The 20,884-nt window shown below is 35.5% G+C and overlaps 1 protein-coding gene across 1 annotated transcript in view; it reads right to left on the bottom strand.

Moving 5' to 3' along the window:
* The window catches only part of TTLL7 (tubulin tyrosine ligase like 7), a 138,846-nt gene that overhangs the window by 72,483 nt on the left and 45,479 nt on the right, over positions 1-20,884 (bottom strand). Inside the window, exons 2-8 of the mRNA XM_045835619.1 lie at positions 20,298-20,496; positions 19,966-20,097; positions 17,190-17,311; positions 16,303-16,370; positions 11,049-11,207; positions 6,742-6,958; positions 1,529-1,693 (exon numbers count right to left, since the gene is read on the bottom strand). Of these exons, the coding sequence (XP_045691575.1) occupies positions 1,529-1,693; positions 6,742-6,958; positions 11,049-11,207; positions 16,303-16,370; positions 17,190-17,311; positions 19,966-20,097; positions 20,298-20,322 (888 nt within the window). The 5' untranslated portion in view covers positions 20,323-20,496. The remainder of the gene's footprint in view (positions 1-1,528; positions 1,694-6,741; positions 6,959-11,048; positions 11,208-16,302; positions 16,371-17,189; positions 17,312-19,965; positions 20,098-20,297; positions 20,497-20,884) is intronic.

The raw sequence follows: 20,884 nt of genomic DNA, 5'->3' as shown, positions 1-20,884 counted from the left end.
AGATAAATATACTGATGCTGATTTTTCTGATTTTCTCAAGAGACCAAATTCAACTACCTATGAACTTTCATGTCCATTTTCCATGATGGATTTACTTAAATTATATATTATTTGTTTCCAAAGGAAAGTCAAATCAAATTATATAGCCCTAATCACATTGTGTTTTCAACAGATACAGTCTTCTAACTTTGAAGATGATTTTCATACTTCTGCTGGGATTAATAAAGGGTCTGTTTCACCAAGGTCATCTTCTCACAGCTTTCTCTTTCTTCTCTTTGCCATTTGGGATTTCATTCACGGCCACTGCTTTAAATATGAATTGCACCACAAACATACACTTCTGACTGTCTGCTGGATCTCTCTACCTGAGGCAGCATTTCAAGTTCAACATATCTAAAGTAAAACTCATGATCTTAGCCTCATGGACTTTTCAAAACTTAGTTCACAAGTCAATGCCTCCAAGAAGTCCTGCCCAATGCTACTGTAAGCAGTCCTCCTTTACATCCCCACTGAACCCAACGCATGCCTCTGCCGTTGTACTTGCTACACTGCATTTCAACAATTTCCATGCTGGCTGTTCCTGTCAAACTCTAGGTTTTTTGAGTATCTTATAAATCTTCAAATTATTAGCCAGAGACAGGCTTATCTTATGGGTTCAACAAATTTTTACTGAATAAATGAATGAATGAATGAATAAATAAATAAACTTTTCCCCCCTTGTTTGCAAAAAGCTCCACATCTTCTCAAAAATAAATCCCCTCCCATTCTATTTCAGATGTCACACCCAATCACCCTATAATTACTTCTTAAAACTGCAGAAGAACCTCTGAACACCTCCCCCATTCTGAACTCAATTAATCTCAATGTTTACTTCACTGTGTTCAATTTAAACGATTCTTTTCACTTAAACTACTCCAAAGTGCCTCTTCTACCTACTCTTGCTCTTCACTCTAACCCATCCTATGCTTTTTCAGGTTTATCTTTTGAACTCATAGTCCTTGGCCTTATTATTCTCCTCCTTTAAAAACTGGAAGTTAATTTGATTCCCAGTCAGGGCACATGCCTGGGTTTCGGGCCAGGCGCCAGAGAGGCAACCACACATTGATGTTTCTCTCCCTCTCTTTCTCCTTCCCTTCCCCTCTCTCTAAAAATAAATAAATAATTTTTAAAAACCTAGAAGTTAAGCTTTGATTTTCAGATCTAAAAGTTAGCCTCTACATATCTTTTCAGCCATAGGTCCCAGTGCATCTCCCACAAATCCCAAACATGCAGCCTGGACCACTCACCACTACCCTCACATCTCGATGTCCTTACTTGTGCTTTCACCTCCGGCTAGAATTCCCTCTTTCCCATCCCTAGCAGTGAAAATACTACATATCTGTCAAGGTCCATCACAAATTCTGTCTCCTTCATGAAAACACACTTTAGCAGCCCAATCTAAGGTAATCTGCTCTTTATTTAAAATGCTTGGTGATCTTAAGATAATCTGAGGAAAGACAGTTATAATTGTGGAATGGTAAACTCTTACTGAAATGTCACTCCAAAACTTAGTAACATCATATTGGTTTGCTTGCAGGAATTCTGTGAACCATTTGATGGAGCGTTTGCTGCCTTTGTTTTCAGTTTCGTCCCTTTCAAAACGCTCGTTGTGCTTGTTCACAGAGTAGTTGGTCAGGTGCATGTACAACTGGGTCTGCAATGAGGAAGACCCAACATTATCGCCTGTGAGACTCTGGGACATGAGATGTCACAAAAAAGAAAGCATCTAAAGATGAAAGATGATTTTAAAATTTAAAATATACAGATTGACAATTCCATGATTACTTAGACAATTACCACATTAAATGGAATGGCACATTTCCCTTAAAAAGACTGTCAATGTAGTCATATACCTGCCATAAAAAGTATTCAAATAATAAGAATACATAAAGTAATTAAAAATGTGAAACTATATATTGCTAAACAAGAAAAATGTTTTGTTTTTGTTCATTTTTTAAAATATTTTATTGTTGTTCAATTACAATTGCCTGCATTTTCTCCCCACCACTCTCCCCACCCCAGCCAAACCCCCCTCCCCCCTTGCTCCCATCCACCTACTCCCAGGTTTTGTCCATGTGCCCTTTATAGTAGTTCCTGAAAACCCTTCCCCTCATTACCCCCTCCCACCTCCCCTCTGGTTACTGTCAAATTGTTCTTAATTTCTATGTCTCTGGTTATATTTTCCTTAATTTTTTTTCTTTTGTTAATTATGTTCCAGTTAAAGGTGAGATCATATGGTATTTGTCTTTCACTGCCTGGCTTATTTCACTTTGCTTAAAGCTCTCCAGTTCCATCCATGTTGTCACCAAGGGTAGGAGCTCCTTCTTTCTCTCTGCTGCATAGTATTCCATTTGTTTTTGTTTTTAATGTTTTTGGTCACTTAGAGTTTTCACCCAAATTTGTTTGGGAAAAAAATTTCTGAGAGAACATTCTATGTCTCTTCAAAGAAAAATAACAAATGAAAGCTCCAGTAAGCGGCATGAACCAAGAGGGCAGAGTACCAAACACAGCCTGTGCCCTCCCACACTGCAGGGAAGCCCCCTTAACTCATTACAAGACAGAGTGCATGTAGAGTCAGCCGACAGCGCTGCGTACCACACAACAGTGCACAGAATCTAAATGATCATCGCTGCATTTATCGTGCTTCATGTCTTAGTCTCTTCATACCCTATGTTTGCTGATACTGCTTCTCAAACTAGAGAAAGAACCCAAAATTTAAAACTTCTCATAACTGTCCATTAATACACACCTAGCGGCTCCCTATCACTCTTGCATAAACATTCATCAAGTCTCTAAATCCCACCTTCATGACCCTACTCCTAGAGATTACTTTAGATAGCAATGTTGTATCACAACGAATATATGCTTCATGCACATGGTTATTATTTTGGTTTGTTAATGACCAAGTGCATTCATATCAAATTTTTTCACTGCCGTTACTTTGGTCTACAGTCTTAAAATCTTAGAAGCAAATATGCGGAACTCCTCAACCCATGTGCCCACCACTATTAAGAATTTATTTTCTCATTCTATTAAACAATATTTAAGGAGCCCCTACTATAGCAGAAATTTGTATTGTACACTGTGGATACAAAGATGAACAAGACAGACACAGCCCCCACCCTCATGAAACTTAAAAAAAGCTTTAAATTAAGTTATATTTAAAACAAAGAACATAAACCTTATTCTAGTCTACTTTTAAGTACTTGATTTTTTTAAATCAAAGTATTTCCTACTTTCCAAAATACAAATAATTTTTTTCATTTAAAAAAAGGTTGGAAACTAATTTTTTGAGAAGCTCTTTCTTCATTTGGCAGGAATTTCTTAAAATAAATAATAACAGTAAAAAAAAGTCTAGCTATCCCAGCAAAAAAAAACTAAGAAATAGCACTTTGCATTTTTCTTAAACATTATCTTTGTAAGTAGGTATGGAACATTCACAGTTACCCATCTATCTCAACAGAAATCCCCTTCTAAACAGTTCACTGCCATTTGGATGTTTGCCTTAATGAGAGGTGATGGCAGCTATGAAAATGGAAGGAAAAATATATAGCACTCTGCCATCTAAAACAGTAAAAGCATTTGGTTTATTTTTTCTAGACTTTTTAAACTTACCTTTTAATAAGGTAAGTGATCTTCTCACTTTAAATAAAATTTCGTATGTCAGTTTTTTATTTTTTATATCTTAATCTAGAAATTTTATCATGAAATTTTAGAGATATACAAGTATCAGGAACACCGATGTTCATCATTTTTTTATACATGAAAAACCAAAGCCAGGATATTACGTCATTCAAGATCTCATGGCAAAGTGAAACCTAGAAGCCGCATTTCCTGACTGCCGATCTTTCGTTATGATTTCCAAGCCCAGTGTCCTTAAGCAGATCATACACATACAACTTAAAATACTAGAATAAATCACCTTATCACCTAAGTGAGCTTCCAAGTCTTAATCCTTCCTGTGTCTTCTCTAGCTCATTCCTCTCAAAACCTTATCTGTTTACATGTACGTAATCCATTCTTACCCACTCGGATTACTTAATTATAATCTATGAGCTGACAAATCCCAAATAGGCTTGTAGCTCAGCTGTCTCATCTGAACTTCGGACCTGCAGTGTATATCCAAATGCTTATAGTAAGACCACTCAAAAGTCACACAGGCATATCAAACCAAACATCAGCTTTCTGCAAAACCTTTAATGAATCCTGTATTCCCTAGCACCCTGAAAATATCCCATCTATACAACTGCCCATGCCAATAATCTTCAGTTTTATCCTTAATCTCTCTCCCTTTCCCTCATCCTACAAATCTAACCTGTGAGTATATTATATCAATGTTATCCATGCTATCATAAATACATCTTAAATCGATGAAATTATTCCTAGCTCAGCCCTATTACTATTACTTTAAATTAAGTCATCTTTCCTCTCAGATGTGGTTAGATTAGCATACACCTTCTTTAAAAAAATATACCTTCTTGTCTCCCTTACTCTAGTCTCTCCCATCCACCCACCTCCATCTTACATTCCCCATGCCATACACCTGGTGACTTTTTTAAGATACAAATCTCATTCCTCTTTCCCTTCTTTAAAATCTGTCAGTGTTTCTCTTCTTCTGAGGTTAAGCTTCAAAATGCTAGACATGACCTACAAGCCCTGAATGATCTGGCCTCCAGGACTCTCCATCCTCATGTAATAATACCTATCCCTTCTTGGTCTGTACTGAATATGTCTGCTTCTCCAGACACATCATCCTCTCCTTTACCTCTGGGCCATTCTTCTGCCTAGAGCTGCACCCACTCCCAACCTGGCTAACCTCTCTTCATTCAGATTACACTTTACAAACTCATCTCTAACCTTCATCTCCATCCGGGTTAGATGTCCCTGCTGTTCACTGCCATAGCACCCTCGGTCTCTTAGACCATTACACTTAACCTGGATATTATAATTGCTCGTTTTATTTTCTCCCTTCCCACCAGACTATTTCTCCTGTGAGGACAATACTAATCCTTCCTGGTCACTGTTTTCCCAAAACCAGCAGCACAATGACTAGAACACAGTACAATCCAAACATTACTTGGTGATTGGCTGTATCCACACCTATGACCCTCAAAGAGATGATTCTTTCTTTTATCTTCCTACCCTGTGAAAACTGTGATAGTTCCCTTACAATTCCTTTCCCAGGAAAAATGTTGTCAACATTTTTCACTTCATGCACATAGTAATATTTATGATCAGTCATCAGTTAATTTTGAAAATATCAACTCTTAATAGAGTTAATTATGTGTATAATATTGAAGAAAAACAATAGCCCGGCCTTTGACAAAAAAGAAGACAATAATTAGGGTATTTGTAATATTTGCTATAATCAGTAAATCTAAAAACAGGGTCAGAAGTTATTCAAATTTTACTTTTAGTTAATAATAAATCAAAAATACAGAAAATAAATTATAGATTATCTCCCATAAAGTATAAATTATAGTTTATGACTTCATAATAAAGTATGATAATAAATTATAGTTTGATCATCATAAGCTATAAATGACAGGTATTCATCACTACCTTATGGTAGCACAAAAGAAATCTTAATGGAAAAATATCTACAAAAGCTCCCTTTAATATACTTAAAAAACACACTGAAACAGAAAATTTACATCTCTACTTTACATTTTGTCAATGTAAATTTGCAATCTTCTCTTTTGTTCCAACAAAAATAAATAACTCTACTCTCTGATAACTTTTGCTTTTTGTTTCATATACTTTCTCCCACATTCTGTATGTTTAAACCACACCTTTTATACAAAGGGGTAAACACTGCTCACATACCGCCTCCTCCGTGAGGAGGTGAACACAAGCTATCCCTATTACCCTCAACTCCATAGCACTTTATTTGTTTACTTACATTTCTACAAAAATCATTTCTATCCAGGGCCACTGCATATATATACATGCTTTGAAATCCATCCATGTGCTTACCATACGGAGGAGGTGACTTTTCCTGATTAGCCTTACTGAAGCAAACACCGTTTTTTATTCTAATTTACACAAAGCTGTCTATAAATTAGAACTACCCCTGTTTGTGTACATAATTCTTCTCGACTGGCAATTTTCAACCTTTTTCATCTCATGACACACATAAACAAACTAATTACTAAAATTCTGCAGCACACCAAAAAAATATATTTTTTATAATCTGTCAAAAAATAGGTATAATTTCGATTCATTCACACCAGAAGGCTATTGCTGTTGTCATTTTTTCTATTTAACAATTTAAGAGAAAAGAGGTCAAGGCCACTGACTAAATAGTCAGGTATTGCATGTTTTAAAAATTCTTGCAGCATACCTGTTGCAAGTCACTGCTCCAGTCTATAAAAAATTAGAAGAGGCACTTGCATTCATATAACCTTTAGACAATGGAATGGATGCTTTAAAAAGTACATGTTGCCCTGGCTGGTGTAGCTCAGTGGGTTGAGTGCGGGCTGCGAACCAAAGGGTCATTGTTCAATTCCCAGTGAGGGCACATGCCTGGGTTGTGGGCCAGGTCCCCAGTACGGGGCACATGAGAGGCAACCACACATTGATATTTCTCTCTCTTTCTCCTTCCCTTCCCCGTCTCTAAAGGTAAATAAATAAAATCTTTTTTAAAAAAAGTACATGTTGAACATATGAGTAAAATCATACATTATGTCTGGTATCACTTACCAAATTGGACTCATTAGGTGGGATGTACTTCTCTGTTCCCATGCGCACTAGTCCGTCGTGGTACAGAAATATTTTTAGTGGATCACATGATGTTACCAGAATATAAATTCGTAAATCAAACTTGTAACCTTCCATTAGGAAAGGCTTGTCAATGTATTCTTGAACAATGAGATGATCCTGAGATGGCAGTTTGTCACCATTTCTTATCAAAGAAATCCTAAGTTTAAAGAAAAAAATCAGAAGAACAATGTGATATGGAGTCAAGATGTTTACAAAGTTAACAGATAATACTCAAGAGGAAAATGGCGGAGCGAGTAACTCCAAATTCTGTCCCTTCACAAAAAGCAGTGACCACTAAAAAAAAAAAATTATCAGAATCAACTTTTCTGGAATTCTGAAAAATAAAAGGTTATAAAAGATTATAACAACAAAGACAAAAAAAAGCAGCTGAATCTATGTAAAACAGCTTTCTGGTGTTTTAACTTACTCTGGTACCACCCCCCAAACCCCACCTCCCCCGTTCAGCAGTGGCCTCGCATAACAAACCATGTTTCCAGTATAGGTACTGGTTCTAGGGGGAGCAGACTGGACCTTATTCTTATGCTTGTCTCTTTTTTTAGGCCTGTGTGGTGGCTCTTCTGCAGGACCTCTAAGTACTTGCTTTTTTACCTTGCCTAACTGGGAAGTCTCTCAGGGCTGAGGCAGCTACTTGGGGAGGCAATTATGGAGAATACTTAAAAGACAAATGTATTAGTCCCTGCTCTCTAGGACAACAAAATGACCATTGGGGAAAACAACAGATCAACTAAAAATATTGGGAGAAAAGATTGGGAGAAAAGATTGGGAGAAAAGAATGAATCTTTGGGAAATAGGGGCTTTGAAAAGTTCTGGCATATTTCTAGGAATCCAAAAGGCTCAGAAAATACCTGGAAGGCCCAAAGCTCTTATCTCTGGCTAACCATCAGGCTCTCCACAAGTAGGAAGTAGAGGCTAATGTAAAGTCATAAATTGCCTAGTTGAGTACAGAAGGCATGTTCCGGTACTAACACACACACGGCCCATCTGAAAAGACTGGGCAATCTGTATTGAGGGGTACGTTCAAAGTGTTTAAGAAAATCTCTATCAAATTAGTAGCTGACTACTGACCTGAGAGTACAGGAACTTCAGTGGCCATGTACAACAAAAAATGCAAACTTTACAAAATTATTTCAGAAAGCTACTAAACAAATAACTATAATCATGAACAGTGACAAAAATATCCTACAGCAGGGAGAGAAGCTGATTTCCAGATTTGCTACATTATAATATTCAAAATGTTCAGTTTTCAACAAAAAAAATATGAGTCATACAAAGAAAAAAGAAAGTATCACCCCAAACGGGAAAGTTATCAATTAATAGAAACAGTTCATAAGGAAACCCAGACAATGATTTTACTGAACAATCAACTATTTAAACCTACTATTTTAAATCTGTTAAAAGCTAAAGGAAACCATGAGAATGTCATATCACCAAACTGAGAATGTTAATACAAATAGAAATTATTTTTAGAGGGTGGGAGAGAGAATCCAAACAGAAACTCTGAAGTTGAAAAGCACAATAACAAAACAACAATTTCATTAGGGAGCTAAAAAGATTTAGGAAGGCAAGAAAAGAAACAAAACTTGAAGACAGTCAATCAAGATTAACTAGTCTGAGGAACAACAAGAAAACTGAACAGTTTAAAAGTTCCGAGGAATACCATCAAGAATACTAACACACACATAATAGTCTCAAAAAAACAAGAGAGGGAGAAACGGGCAGGAAGAATATTTGAAGAATTAATGCCTGAAGACTTCCCAATTCATAAAAACATAATAGCCTACCCATCCAAGAAGCTCAGTGAACTCCAAATAGGATAAACTGAAAGAGATCCACACTGAGACATATAATCAAACTATCAAAAGCCAAAGCAAAGAGTCTGGAAAGTAGCAAGATTAAGATTATTTATCATGTTCCAGGGATCCTTAATAAGACAAACAACTGATATCATGACAGAAACAATATAGGCTAAAGACAGGAAAACAACATATTCAGAGAGCTAAGAGGAAAAGAAAAAAAATAACTATTAACCAAGAATTCTACACCTGGCAAAACTATCTAAAATTAAAGAACAAATTAAGACATTCCCAGATATACAACAGCTGAGAGAGTTGGTTGCTATGACACCTGGCCTACAGGAACCGTTAAGGAAAATCCTTCGGGTTGAAACAAAAGGACACTAGACAGTAACTCAAATCAAATACAGATCACCCCTAAAGGTGACTCCTGGTAAATGTAAAAGTCACTATTAGTGTAGGTTAGGTTTGTAATGCCTCATTCCTCCTATGTTATTTAAAACACGACTGTGTAAAACAGTAACTGTAAATCTGTGTCAATGGGCACACAGTGTGCATGATGTAATTTGTGACAATAAAAGGAGGCAGAGATACACAGGAGCAGTTTTTTTTAACTACTGAAATTAAATTGATATTAATCCAAACAAGACTGCTACAAATTGAGATGTGAATTATAATCCCAGGACAACCATTTAAAAAATCAAAAAATTCATAGTAAAAAGTGGGAAATAAAATTGTTATATTAGAAAACTATTTAATACACAAGAAGGCAGACACAGAGGTATTGAGGAATAAAACCTATATATGTAAAATATACAGAACACAAATAGCAAAATGGCAGAAATAAGTCTTTCCTTATCAGTAATTACTTAAGTAAAAATAGATTAACTCTCCTATTGAAAAGCAAGATTTGGCAGAATATACTAAAAAAAACATGGTCCAACTATATGCTGTCTACAAGAGATTCATTTTAAAGTCTCAAATAGGTTGAACATGAACAAACGGAAAAGATATTTCATGCAAAGAGCAACCAAAAGAAATCTGAAGTGGCTATACTAGTACCAAACAAAACAGACTTTAAAATAAAAATTATTACAAAGACAAAAAAAGTATATAAAATTTTTTAAAAAGTCAATGCATCAATAACATATAATAATTATAAATGTATAAGCACCTAACAACAGAGCTCCAAAACATGTAAAGCAAAAACTAGTAGAATTGAAAGGAGACAGCCCAACAATAACAGTTGGATTCTTCAATACCCCACTTACAGTAATGGAGAAGACAACCAAACAAAAGATGGGCAAGGCAATGGACACATTCCACAGAAGACAGAGGTGTCCTTGACTGATTCACTCCAATACATGAGCTAAGCCCTCGCAGCCCAGTAAAAACAGCATGCTTTTTCAGCTAGTTTTTATACTGTTGTCAAATCTGATTAATACTTACACATAATGTTTTACCTGTAAGTGTAAATACATATAAATGTAAATTTTAATATTAATTTCAACATTAAAATTGAGAAAATGTGAACTTCAATTACACCATCCAAAATTTTCCTTTGAAACTAGTATACAACAAACCAACTTTACATTAAGCAACTAAAATACTAATTCCCACTAATACTACAGGTTTAATTTTTAAATTTTTAAACCACAGTTATAAACAATGTGATTAAATTATAATTGAAAGTTAAAGAAAAATTTGTTGAACCACAGTTATAAACAGTGTCTGATTAAATTAAAATTGCAAGTTAAAGGGAAATTTGTTGAACAACAATTTACCTGGCAGTTACATTTCCAATACCTTTTTCCCCATGTTTTAAACAAAAGATTAAAATGACGTGTTTTTATTAAAATCAGACTCAGCCACTTTTTTAAAAAAGTACATTGCAGAAAACTAACATAAGCGAAAGCAAACTGGAATATATTTTTCTATAATCTATTCTCAGCTAACATGTCTAGTTCTTGGTATTTTAGCTTGATGTGTTCTCATTTACAACCAATTACCATGGCTACATAAAGATAAAAACTTATTTGTAAAGCAAAGATACATGTAAAAGTAACTCCCTTCCCATTTCTTTCTCCAAGGCAATTTAGCTCAGTGGTATCCACTGAATTTTATTCTTTAGGATTACTCTAAAATTATTATGAATGTAAATTTTTTATTTAAAAAATAGAAAATATCTTTTTTTCCTTCTATTCTGTTGTTTCCTATTAAAGTCTCACGACCTACTGATTTAATTTTTAAATTGAATTACCAAAGCTTGTAGGGCAGGGTAAAAAAACTTATTAAGTATTTAGTTCCAAAAAAGCAATAGTTAGAAACCTATTTATTATACTTGTCATATTAGTTCTCAAGCATGAGTGAATGCTCGCAGAGTCTCCCCAACCTCCATTTTTTTAAAATATATTGCAGGTGAATAATACCTACCCATGACCCATTGCACCATTAGCTGGTTTTACTATGAAAGTTTTCTGCTTTCTTTTTTTCTTCAATTCTTTCAGATAGTTCTGGAATTGAGTATATTCAGCAGGGAAGATCCATGTTCGAGGAACAAAGGTATAGTCCAGAGGCCGTGACTTGATCATTCTGTAATTTAGAGCTAATATTACAATAATTTCTATTCAAACTTGTCTAAATTTTCTTTCTGTGATACTGACATTTACTAGAAGGATTTAAATCCCTCTATTCATTTTTTGATTCATTGAGCAAATGTCTATTAAGCACTTACTATGTGTTAGGTACTATTCTAAACACTGGGAATACATCAGTGAAAAAAATAGACACAGCCCTCTATCCTATGTACTAATTTACATATTAGCAGATCAAACATATTTGAGTACATACTATGTGCTAGGCACTGGGGATATTAAGTTAATATGGTCTCTTCCTTAAGGAATTTGCATACAGGTTATTAATTAAATACAATATGATAGGTGTAATAAAGGCATTAATTCAAAATAATGTGGAAGTGTCACTAACTCAGCCTCAAGAAGGGAGATGGGCAGCAAGAAATAGCCCATGGCCAGGTGCCATTTATACTGCTTCTTTAAAGACGACTTATAGTCTCTGCTTCATCCCTAGGCAGAGTTCTGATTGCCTCTTACTCCAGTGTTTTCTGGAGTTTAACTCCTTTTCTGAGAAAACTGTGAAGCCTTGAGTCAGTAGAGGTTTTGTTTATATGAACTATATGCGCTTATGCATGTGGTTTCATGGCTTCAACATATGTCCTAATATTCTTGTATTTGCTACAAATCAGACTGCCTATTTGATATGCAACTTAAAGATCATACTCTGTTTAAAATGTTTAGTTTTGTGAATTACAAATATTAACTATTTTGTATATATTGATTCCCAATAAAAATTAATTAGGAAAAATATTTTAAAATATCTACTAAAGAAAATCTGATTGTTTCAAAAAAGGTATTAAATTTTATAAGTGTATGCAAGTCTTTTATATATGAGCAGATATTGTCCCCAAATAAAATTTGCACAAAACTAAAATGGAGCCATAGTATGCAGTAGGCAGAGAGGAAAAGCCTACATTCTAAGACTGGGAGTTCAAAATACATAAGGCACTTGGTCTCCACAACTGGAAGTTCACACGGTTACCATATTTCAAGCATTCCTTCAAACGAACCATGTAGAAAAGTTATGTTTTCATCATAAGAAGGGATACAATCACCAATTCTATGTGTCAAACCCAGAATAATCAACAAGCTAAATAATCTCGGTTTAAAACAGGCTAACACTGGCTGGTGTGAAACACATCTAAAGGAAACACAATAACAATGCTAATACTTTGTTTCTATTTCCAAAACCTTTCAATATACTTATATTTTTAACAATGACATAACATTAGATCAAGCTAAAGCTTTAATTAGAACAATATAGTTTGAAATGACCAGATAGTATTTATGAATAACATTCTTTCAAATATATTTGGAAAAAATTAAAGCACACGTATATTCAAGAGAAATACTTTACTACATTTAGGTAATCTAATACAAATCATTTCATGTAAAAATGTGCAGCTTCAAAAGAGACATTTGGTCTTGCTTAGGAATTTGGGAATCAGAGATAACTTCTGCTCATTGCTCTGTCATGGATTTACTAAAGTACATTAAACATAGGACTTATACAACTTTTTTATATTTCCAGGTCAATTTTTTAGATTATTTTTTTCTTAAGGAGAATTCCATGGGTCTATAGAATGGGAAATTGCCCTTTTGCAGTAGCCTACTAATGAGTCTAAGGGGTATACATTAAACCCCTTGCCTCTCCCAACCACACAGATTTCTGTTCTCTACAAAGCAGCCAGAATGACCCTTTGAAACAGCAAATCTGATCACATCACTAACTTCATCACCCTCTCCTCTTCTTTGGCATTTTAGAATGAAGACCATAATCACTCTTCAGCTAATCTCTCTCCCACCATCAAAATTTCTGTGTTCCAACCACTCTTGGCTTTACTTCAGTAGGTTGACTATTCACGCTTTCTCTTACCACATGACCTTGGCCCATGCTGTTCTTCCTGCCCAGAGGCTGCTACCTGCCATCTTCATCAGAACTTGTACTCGCCATTTATACTTCAGCTTCCGTGTCACTTCAGAAAAACTCTCCAGTGCCTCCTTTAGTTAGAAGTCCTTCACTACACACTGATTTAGAACTTTGTAACACTTACCACAAAGTTGCAATCCAAAGATGTAAAAGCCATAAGTCTACTTCTGTACTCAGAGCCTAGCACAGTGCCAAAATATTTATTTATAAAATATCATGTATTTAGTCTTATGTGTTTAAACTTTAATCACCTTCAAAGTACTCTCCATCTGATACAATACACCTATCAAGACAGTTTTTCCACTGCTCAAAACAGTTTTTGAACTTGTCAGTTCTGACACATTTTAGTGCATCTGCTGTTTGTGTTTCATCTCTTTCACATCAGCAAAACATTTTCCTCTGAGGACTTTTTTCACCCAGGGAAACAAAAAAAAGTCACTCAGAGTAAGATCAGGTAAATAGGGAGGGTAGGGCACCAGGGTCATGCCATTTTTGGTCAAAAACTGCTGAACACTCAGAGCAGCATGGCCAGGTGCACTGGTAAATCACCCATCATGAAATGGGCAAATGCACTGAAAGAGTATTACAAAAAAATTCACTGAAGCTGAACACAGCCCTTCACAACAGCTCCGGCTGGTACACTGATACAAGTGGGTTCCTAGAACAGTGACCTAGCAGGGGAAGTGCACTCCATGCCCTAGCAGGGCCTTTTGTAGTAGTGGCCTACAACAGTAGTGACCTACAACAGTGACCTTTTGTAGGTCACTACTACAAAAGGCCCACCCTCCAGAGGATGCTTCCAGTTGTGAGTGGGGGGGGGGGAGCCCCCATGTATTTAATAAACATGTGTTAAGTGAAAATAAATGACTTAAATAAAGTACATATTCAAAACTTTACAGAGGTAACTCCCTTTCCTCTTAAATACATTCTTCCTGGAATTTTTATGTTAATAAATTATAATGCCTACACAATATCCTAAGCCAGATACCTAGGAGTCATCTTGGAAACTTCTCTCTTTCTCCCCTTTATTCTCACATCATAGCGGTTTTCAAGTCCTATAAAGGCTATATCCTTCAGATTGGGTTGGCCAAAAAATTCATTTAGCTTTTTTTTTTCAATAAGATGGCAACTGAAACACAAACAAAGATTTGTGCAGTGTATGAGAAGGTGCTGTGACTGATGGAATGTGTCAAAGGTCATTTGCAACTTTTCTTGGGACTACTGACATTTTTGGCCAAATAATTCTTTGCTGTGGGCTGTCTTATGCATGGGAAGATATTCAGCAGCAGCCCTGGCCTCTACCCACTAGAAGTCAATAGCAGGAGATAACCAACATACTCAAAATGTCCAAATCAACAAAGTTATTGATGAAAATGAAAAAATGTATATTTTACTTTATGGAAAATAACTAAACAGACTTTTAGTCAACCCAATATTTTCCAGATATATTTTCTCTTCCCCATTCCCACTCTATCTCTTGTTTGGCTTATCAGCTGCTCATTAATTCTCACCTGGATGTTAACAATCATCCTCTCCAGGGCTTTCTCCCTCCAGTCCTACCTTCATTGAACCTGTTATCTATGCTGCCACCAAGAAATCTAAAACACATTCTTTCCCTGCTTAAACCTATTAAATGACTCATTTCTCTCAGGATAAACAGAAGTGCCTGGAGTAGTTAAAGATATTAAAGAATAAGTGATTAAATAAAAAACAATGGCATGGCGTGCACTGCCTGCCATTGCATTACCTCCAGCATCATCTCAGGCTGACTCTCCTTACTTCCTATATAACCATAGAAACTGCATAAAGTTCCTCAAACATATCATGTTGCATAAGTCTCTCTTGCTGCTGTCTTTGCTGTCAGTCCCTTACCTTCTTCTCAAAGGCTGAAATCCTACACACTTTTCAATGCCTATCTCATATTTATATAACTTCTCAGGAAGCCTTCTCTGATCCTCCCAAAAACCCCTCCTACGACCTTTGTTACCTCGCCATACACAGACGCGACCTCTCACGCGGCACCACCAAGCTGTACTGTGTGTGTCAGTCTTCCTCCCTTATTAGAATGTGCACCCTAGGCAGGGAACAGGCCTTATTTATCTTGTTTACTTCAGAGTTGGGACATAAAATAGACATGCAGAATTATTTGTTCAGTGCTAAACAGACACTACACCTTATTTATCTTGTTTACTCCAAAGCTACTAGTCTCTAGAGGCTAAAATAGACATTCAAAAATATTTGTTGAGTAAATGAATATATAAACTTTCACATGGATACATGCAAATATTTCTTTAATTACACACACAACTTTACTAACCTTTCTCTATGAAAGTGATCACTTTTTAAAATTATTTTCTCAATTTATCACTCAACTTTCTAAAACTAAAAAAATCTAATCAATAGAAATATAAACTGCATAAAAATTCTACAGTTTATTCAGTGCTTGAGTACCTGTGAACAGTTTTTCCCATGAAAGCAGATAGTTACTCTAAACAGTGGTCTCAGAAACAAATATATGTGTATGTGTATCCTTGGGTGGGCATATACCGGGGGCACAAAAGTAGGTCTACAGTTGTTTGTATGAAAAATAATACAATAATTAACAAAGAGTACAAGAATAAACTGTCTTGCATACTCACACCTGTAAACCTATTTTTGCCTGACCCTGTCTGTATGTGGTCTAGGTGTGGGTATGTGCACACACATGCCCCCTGCAGTGCCTGGCACATATTAGACATTCAGTAACCGGTATGTGAACACACATATGCACACATGGCAATAATGCAACAAATGAGTTCCTGCAAGGTTTAACTGAAAATGAGTAAGTACATATTGAATAAAAAGTAGAAAGAACCCTCAGATTATGTAAACCAAGATCCTGATCCATCTCTGCTGTTCACGACTTGTTTGACTTTGTGCAAGACGCTGCTCTGACCTCCGTTACCACCTTCCCAAAGTGCAGGAATGGAATCAGAGAACTTTTAAGACCTTCCTAGTGCTAAAATTCTCTCTCTTCCATCAAAATATCATTTCAAATCAATATGACTTTGTGAAAGATAGCGCTATAATATTCAAAATGTAAATTTCTAACAGAGCTATTCTATTACAAGAAAATGAAGATTACTTGGTCATATTTCTTGCTAAGAAATCCTTCCTACAGATCTCCCCCATTCCTGGGAAATGGTTGATCCTCTGGAAAATAAAAAGGTAAATGTTAATATTCTCATTGACTTAATTAACACATTCATTTATACTATAATACAGTTACCACCAACCTTTAAGTTTTCATGTCTTAAAAAATGGACAACTATTAATGTAAAATATTTAAATTAAATGACCTATGATGAATAAAAGAATCTATCATAATCAGAAAATAAAATTGCATAATTTTAAAGAAATCAGAAAAGGGTGATCAGATAGACATTATAATTTTCTGTGTTGAATAACTGGTAATTCATTGTTGAAATTAATTTTGGCATTCTAGATGTACTATATTCATACAGATAAGCATTGCATAAAAACTGGTAAAAGTGTACTTATTTGTTCCCTATAATAAAATCTGTATTACCATCCAAAATAACAGATGAAGAACTATACAAAGTTAACTGTCTAAAATTCCATGCATTTGACTTTTTAAATTTAAGTTTGTATCACATCCTAAACATAAAAGAATGAAGCCAGATATATAACTGACATTGCAGGTTATTTCCACATCATGATCTCTCTATGCAATCTATCCCACATCACTCATCTGTAAGCATAATGCAAAACACCGGTCTAGGAAAAGTTTACTTCTATCAATGTGTTCTTAAACATGGAAAGATGTTAAATTTACATCTGAAAGGATAGAGGCTTCATGTTCAGTCAGTGCAACTAGATAACAGGCTATTCAGGTAAGTTAGGACTGAAATTTAGTATGTCAACACATTAAGAACCCTATTTAAGGAAAAGTATAAGGGAATTCACTTAACTTCCCTAATAGCCAATCATTGGTCATGATTGATTCCCCACCTGATAATTTTGCAGCTCTGCAATCTTCTCCTGCTGTACTGCAGAATCACACCATATAAGGTTACTTGTTTCATCCTCATCTGGAGTTTTCAGAAATCCCATTTCATCTATTACTAAACGAACTGCAAGTAAATTATTAAGTTAAAGCAAAATTAAAATACCTCAGCAATATATTCAATGGGAAAACACTCTTTCATGTACATATATAAATTTTAGCTGAAAGTGTTTCATTGGGAAAATATCCATTAGTTACAGCATAAGCTTATTTTGAGTTACAGCAATTTATCTAATGCCAAATCATAATTAAAAGTAACTGTGAATGGTTTTTAGGTTGCACCCACAATCCTTAGCATCAGTTCCTAAGTTTGAACAGGTACACAACACTGTTAAAAAGGTCAGTGTTACTCTTGGCACAAGGAAAACACATGCACAGCTGAGACGACACATCTCCCAGGAAAACGTACTTCCTTGGCTTTTGCATGACCTTGGGCTAGGTACGAAAGGGAAAAGGAAAAATAGCCCCTGATCATTATATATCATTGACCTAAGCTATACTTTCTACCTCCCTAGTTCAAATTATTTTTAGCGGTGAAAATCAAGTCAGCATGTTGACTAAGTAAGAGCAGAAAATAATAAAGCAGATTTCACTGCACATATTAAAAAACTGGTTCTCTTATCTGTCCCAAATTCACTAATATTACTGAAAAGAATTTATACTCAGAGAAAAGCTGCTTTTTAGTACAAACTATAGGCTCTTCTCTGATTTAGATATGATAATTGACATTGATATTCTTCTTCCAATTAATTTCAAGTCCAGCCTAATCTACAATAAAGATAAGCAAAATACTTAGGATAAATTTTAGGTTCCAACAAAATTCTAACTACATAGCAGTGCTTCAGTGTTTTATTTTTAAATGTTTAACTGGTATCCAATATGTGAGGAGGAATGATAAAAAGCGACCAATTGTCTGAATTATTTGGCTCAAGTATGACACTGATGAGCAAACACCTATTGGTCTCAAGTCCTGGGGACTCATGTTTGTTTCTTGGCCGAGGGAAAAAAGAACTTTTCATGCAACAGTGCCTAGGACACAGGCTTTGTAAAGGAGGGCAGTGATGAGAGGTGGATGAAGTTGGGAAGGGGGCTGCTGGGCTGATGTTGCTGTGATTCATCAGAGGCTCAGTACAACTTGGGTTGTTCTGAAGGCCCAGTGACAATGTCTGAGGGTTGGGAAAGGGCTGGTCCTCTGCCACAAACCACCAACTGGCTCTGGCATCCTGAGGGCTCAGGAGCTGCTGTGCCCCCTAGAGTTCATAGGGAGGGTGGGTGCACCACAGCCTGGGGCCCACTGGCCAAAAGCAAGGGTGAGGCCAGAACAGCAGCTTAGGAGCAGACCTATTCCTGAGTACGAGACACAATGTCTGGGCCCCTCAGAAATAACTGGCAAGACCCTGATGAGAGAAATGGAACCAGGATCAACATGAAGAATACTAATGCAACTTTAGCCCTCTAAACACTTCCTAGGAAACTGAGACAGAACTGCACTTAAAACACTCGCCTTTCAATCAAGGTGTCCCACGAACCCCACAAGAACTTTAAAAGTAAAAGGATAAGTTAACACCACCCATCAATCACTTTTACAACAGACACCTTACTCTTGTTTGTTCACTCTGGAAAACAGGCTGAAATAAACCCTGAACCTTTCACATCTCACCCACTCACACCAACATGCTTAAAGTCTTTTCCTCTGAGGAACACCTGTTGGAATAGAGCAGCAAGTTTCAACCAATGTGCTGTGGCGCACTGGTGTGCTGCAAGAATTGTTAAAACTTGCAAAACTTTACTATTTAGTCAGGGGCGCTGGCTTCTTTTCCCTTAGATTGTCAATTTTTAGAAAATGGCAACAGCCAACAAAATATCCATCTGGTGCAAATGCATCAAAATTATACCTCGTTTTTTTTGTCAGATCGGCCAAAACTATAACATATTTTTGGTGTGCCACAGAATTTTAGTAATTACTTTATGCAGGACATGAGATGAAAAAGGTTGAAAACAGCTGGAATAGAGTACTGAAGAACCTCAACTGCACTGAAGTATTCCATTGATTGTTGATGAGCTTCAGTGAATTACTGGAAATAAAAATGAGATTCTCAATGATTAATAAGGGTAAAAATATTAACATCCTTGGATTTCATATGATTTTCCTCAACTCTTTTAATGCAAAATAATTAAGAAAAGAGGAATATTATTTGAGTCCTTGCTATTGATAATGAGTTTGCAACACTGGGCAAAAGTACATTAATTTCAAGTAATAAATTCCTCTTATCTGTTCTCTACACTGCAGATACTATTTACACATGAAAATTAGAATTTCATTAATAATAAATAGCAACAGCATCTTCAAACAAATTTTTTAAAAGAGAGAAATGTGTTTTTACTCTATTCTTTAAGTCGGGGACTCTTTGTTTAATAAAAATCTAAAATTTTATACTGTTCATTTTATAGTTAATATTTTAATCTGTTTAATGCTCATATTATTTTATACTCAATTTTAACATTAAGTTTAATCAAAATCACATTAATAACTAAAGTTTTTAGTTTATACTCATGTTTTATTTGATTATCGACATTTTAAGTATCTCATAAAATTTTATAGAAGGCATTTAAACCTACATTCATAAAAGATGATTATCTCTCTGAATTTCTACATTGTTTTCAACATCAAATTAGTTTTGAAAAGAAGTATGGAAATCTCATGATTCTTAGGAGACCTACCAATTTCAAACTTGGTCCCAGCCACATTTGCTGTGATTATTCCCTTCTTTTTCTTCTTTCTGACTTTCCTCTTCATAGTGCTTTGATAAGACAGATCTGTACTCAGATCCAGGGGAGAGGGTCCCTGAATAACTTTAAAAGAAATGTAAAACAACAAAATATCATTGAAATAACAAAAATCCCACACCAGCGAACACAAATGCCCTCCCCCAAAATGTAAAATTTTAAGTTCTAGTTCTTAAGGGTCCCCAATTAATTTTTCATTCTTAAAAATAATCAGCAGTGATGCTCTATATTTATATTTTGCAATGTGATTAAGTCAGTCCGCTTACCTCTTTCTTGAGGCAGAGATGGCATTATTGCTTGTGCCGATCAGCAAGCAGCGTGTCCCTGTACCGAGCTCTCAGGAAATCTGGACGGCCTACATGAGTCTAAGTAGGATATGGCTCTGAACCACTGAACATTCCTATCATGTTATCTTGGTGGAATACTCAGGTTTCAGGACAGTGAAGTTATGGGAAAAGAAGGTATCTGTAGGGATTTTAAAACAAAGTCACTTAGAAAAGAGTTTTTATGAACTATTTTGACATCTGCCAATACTTTTTAAAAGTCAAGTAAAAAATGAAAGTTAATGTAATCAATTAACAAATGTTAATTTATTAAACCGTATGCTAAATGCCAAGTGATGGTTCTCTGTCCTAAAAAGTTCAGTTTAGAAGTGGAGGTTTAAGTCAAGTATCATATTTACATACAATAACAACATTCACTACCATTTACTCAACATTTACTTAGGCCACTGACACCATTTAACCTTTCAACAAAACTATGAGATAGAAGTTTGTATCGCAGTCTTAGAGATAAGTAAATTGAACACAGAAAGGAGAAATCTTTACAAAGAAAATAAGTGACAAAATGGAGA

The sequence above is a fragment of the Phyllostomus hastatus genome, unplaced genomic scaffold, assembly GCF_019186645.2.
Source record: "Phyllostomus hastatus isolate PE091 unplaced genomic scaffold, TTU_PhHast_1.1 phas_contig_209, whole genome shotgun sequence".
Classification (NCBI taxonomy): domain Eukaryota; kingdom Metazoa; phylum Chordata; class Mammalia; order Chiroptera; family Phyllostomidae; genus Phyllostomus; species Phyllostomus hastatus.
Note: the sequence above shows the minus strand (reverse complement) of the source record. Positions and strands in the feature narration are given on the sequence as shown.